This window comes from Octopus bimaculoides, chromosome 2, assembly GCF_001194135.2.
Source record: "Octopus bimaculoides isolate UCB-OBI-ISO-001 chromosome 2, ASM119413v2, whole genome shotgun sequence".
NCBI lineage: Eukaryota > Metazoa > Mollusca > Cephalopoda > Octopoda > Octopodidae > Octopus > Octopus bimaculoides.
This window is the reverse complement of record NC_068982.1, coordinates 191,552,110-191,556,000: the sequence shown is the minus strand read 5'-3', so window position 1 is coordinate 191,556,000 and position 3,891 is coordinate 191,552,110. Positions and strand designations below refer to the sequence as shown.

The following is a 3,891-nucleotide window of genomic DNA, read 5'->3' as shown; positions in this document are numbered from 1 at the left end:
ATATATATATATATATATATATATATATATATATATATATATATACACACACAAACATATATACACTCACACACACACACACATATATTAATGCCTGTGTGTATCAGCCATGTTCAATGACACAGCTACTAGTTTACCTCCCTCTGCCTCAGTTTCTCTGTTAAGTTAATTGGATTAATGAGAGAGGAACGGCAGCCGTTTGTGTTTACCAAAAGCCAATCAATCGACATTGTTATGACAGTTCTATGAGAAAGATAAATATTAAACAGATATTGATTGATTCAGATCAATATCTATACCAACACGACAAGCAATGCCACTCCTCCTCCTCCTCTTTATAAAAACGAAATTGTGTGGAAAAATATCCAAATACTTTGGACTTCACACAAGGAGAAGATTTGCAAAAGATAAACTGATGTGCTGTGATGTTCATGCTTCTCTGTAAGTCACTGCTAGTGGTATGATAAAAAAGCAAGAAGTGGGAGATGAAAGTCAGGAGGGGGGGGTGACTTGTGATAAAAAGTCTATGAGGGGAAAACTACATGGTTACAACACTTGCTAAAAATAACAGCCAAATCTCTCCCTCAACACACACATATCATCGTTTAACGTCCATTTTCCATGCTGGCATGGGTTGGATGGTTAGACAGAAACTGACAAGAGAGAGGACTGTGCCAAGCTCCAATGTCTGCTACAGCATGGTCTTTATGGTTGGAGTGATGGTAGGTGGGGGGCATGGACACTCATGAGTCACCGAGTAACTTGCAGGAGAAGAGCCCCAACCATTTCAGCTAAGGGTTGGGGTAGGAGTGAGGAGTGCTGCTGGTTGAAGAGGGTCCAAAGTATGAATAGAGAGAGAGAGACAGGTGTCTTGTTCTGAGGGAGATATACAAGGCTACCCCAGTTGGAAAAGGGAGAGAAAATGATGAAGGGGTGTCTGGGAACACCCTCAAGTTACAGGTAGGTGAATATAACAGAAGTGGTTCAGAGGAGTGGACAGGGTGGGTGACAGGGTAGGTAAGATTGCGAAGGCATGAAAGGTGAATGGCAAATGGGTGAGAATAGAGATGAATTCTGCAAATGGTGAAGACAGGTGGAAGCAAGACCAATGGTGATTATCAGGTGCAGGGGAGATGGAGGCAATTGGAGGTTATGTGTGTTTTTATAAAGAGGACATGTTGGAAAGTGTTGCTATGAATATACAAATAGATGGGATGGTCACAATTGGGCCAACTTAGATCTGCCTACTGCATTGTCACTGACCGAGGGCTAAACAGCAATAATATAAACCCCAGCTTTCCAATAACATTGCCTTCACCACCACAACCACCACCACAACCACAATGACAACTTATTCAAAAATGGGAGGAGGTAGTTGATTGAATTAAACACATTACAGGTATTTTAGCAACCCTGGGAAGGAGGGGTAGGAGTGAGCTCAGAACATGGAAATAGTGAATTATTTCAGCAAAACACAAGGTGTAGGAGATTGGGTCAACTGGGACATATTACAGGTACGTTTTATTGATTCTAGAAGAATAAATGACAGAAGTACTTCAGGTAGGATTCGAACTTAGAACAGAGAAATAAGAAATTAAATTTTGTACCATAATCAATCAGGATTTGAACTGCTTTGTTCTAAGTTCAAATCAGGAGTCAATAAAATAAAGTATCAGTCAATCAGTGGGGTCAACCTAATCACCTCCTCTCAAAATTGCTGATCTTGTGCTTAAATTTGAAATCCTCATCGGGGTGGCAGGCTGGCGGAATCGTTAGCATGCTGGGCGAAATGCTTAGCAGCATTTCCTCTGTCCTTATGTTCTGAGTTCAAATTCCTCCAAAGTTGACTTTAGCTTTCATCCTTTCAGAGTCAATAAATTAAATACCAGATGAGTACTGGGGATTGATGTAATCGACTTGCCCCTCCCCCCAAATTTCAGGCCTGTAGTAGAAAGGATTACTAACTATTACTATTTTTCCACAAATTTCAAGACTTGGTACTTGGGTGTTAAGTATCATGAAAGATACTAAAAACAAGCACCAATCTCAAAATCCTAGCAGTCCCCAACAGAGCAGATTTTAGGGCATGCCCTACCCTCATTATTATTATTATTATCATTATTATTAATTTATTAAGTAGTAGTTGCACACTAAGTTCAATGTCATTATAGTATTATTATTATTATTATTCTCGTATCACCGAAGAGTTGCTCATTGGATGCACTAATAATTCAATTTCGCTGCAAGACTTAACTGTTGGGAGGAGGGCCTCGCAAGGCCAATTCCGAAAGATGCAAATGTGAGAGACAAGCGACTCTGCCAAATCGTTCTTAACAAAGATGAAAGGCTCTACGTGGTTACTTGATCTGCTAGAAATAGCAGTCAAATCTCAAATTACAACTTACTGCGTTAAAAGGCAAAAAAACAAGACATTGACTAACGTGATCATAGACTGTAACTAAACAAATGTGGTGGTCACGCCTGGAATACCTTTTTTTAAAAGTTTGTTTGATGAAGCGTGACTGGATAGGAAATTGTTAATAACTAAAGCATGATTGATTATACAAACTCTATCCGTCTTAATCTACTTAACAGATAATTTGAGTATTTATATCTTCCGGTTGTTTAAATGGAGAGGATAGGATTTGAAGAGTATTTGGCTGCTATTTCTTGCACACTGAACCATCACGTAACAGGTATTACACACACACACACATATATACACACACACACACACACACACACACATACATACACACAATTCTTGTAGCATTGTCGATTTTGGCGGGTTTTTTGGACTTCACGCTGAATACGAAATCTTTCCATACAAATTATTTCAATGATTAATTCAACAAAAAAAAACAAAAAAAAACAAATGGACAACTACGTTCATAGCTCATACATGAACACATGCGAATGTAGACACACACACACACGTATGTATGTATAGAGAGAGGTGATATGTTCAGACACGCATTTTCACACATGTAATGTATGTTGATGAATTAATCACATTTAAACAAATACAATTTTAATAACAGACGGGGAAAGATGACGGTAGATAGTTTAATGATAGTCTAATAAGCAAGGAACAAAAAGCTAAGTAAAACGCAAATGCACTTGCATATATGTATGTGTGTGTGTGCATATATACTACACAAACACTGAACAAATAGATAAATGTTTGCAAACGAACATAATTAATAGCGAAATGAGAAGAACATAATAATTACCAGACATAATTATTTGAGACTTAATTCTTCGTAGACTATATACATCGGCTGTCAATTAATTTTGGGAACTATATGTGGTGGTGTTAATTCGTCCTCACCATCGCATGCGCACACATACATGTATATATCCATTATATATGTATTTCGTCTTCTGGTGGTGGTAAGGAGTGCATGGGGAGAACTTAGTATGGGTAACTGACGAGTTTGTAAACTGTGCACGTAAATACGCATCCATACATGCACACATACACATGCATGCATGTACTCATTCATGCATATATGCACTCATACACACATGCATGCATGTATTTATTCATGCATATCTACATTCATAAACATATATTTACGTATAAGCCTGCTTATATCGTGATATGTCGTAATGTACGTACGCCTATCATATTCATTATATAGGTAATCTTCAAGTTTAGGAGGGTAAAAAAAGTAAATAAAAATATTCAAGGGAAATAACTGAACGACTTACCAGTATTATCCGTTTTCTTCTAGCTGTTTATAAATAAATCATACCCTAACGTCAATCAAATCACGTGTGTGATTTATTTATAAACAGAGATGTACGGAGAATACTGGTAAGACGTTCAGTTACTTCCCTTGAATATTTTTATTTATTTTTTTACCCCCCTAAACTTGAAGATTACCC

At 37.6% G+C, this 3,891-nt stretch overlaps 1 protein-coding gene across 6 annotated transcripts in view; it reads right to left on the bottom strand.

Moving 5' to 3' along the window:
- The window catches only part of LOC106879914 (anoctamin-8), a 111,185-nt gene that overhangs the window by 104,649 nt on the left and 2,645 nt on the right, over positions 1–3,891 (bottom strand). Inside the window, exon 1 of one of the 6 annotated variants that reach the window (XM_052965820.1) lies at positions 3,234–3,326. The exons of the other annotated variants lie outside the window; for them this stretch is intronic. Within the exon in view, the coding sequence (XP_052821780.1) occupies positions 3,234–3,240 (7 nt within the window). The 5' untranslated portion in view covers positions 3,241–3,326. Of the gene's footprint in view, positions 1–3,233; positions 3,327–3,891 lie in introns of those variants that run through there. 6 annotated transcript variants of the gene reach the window in all.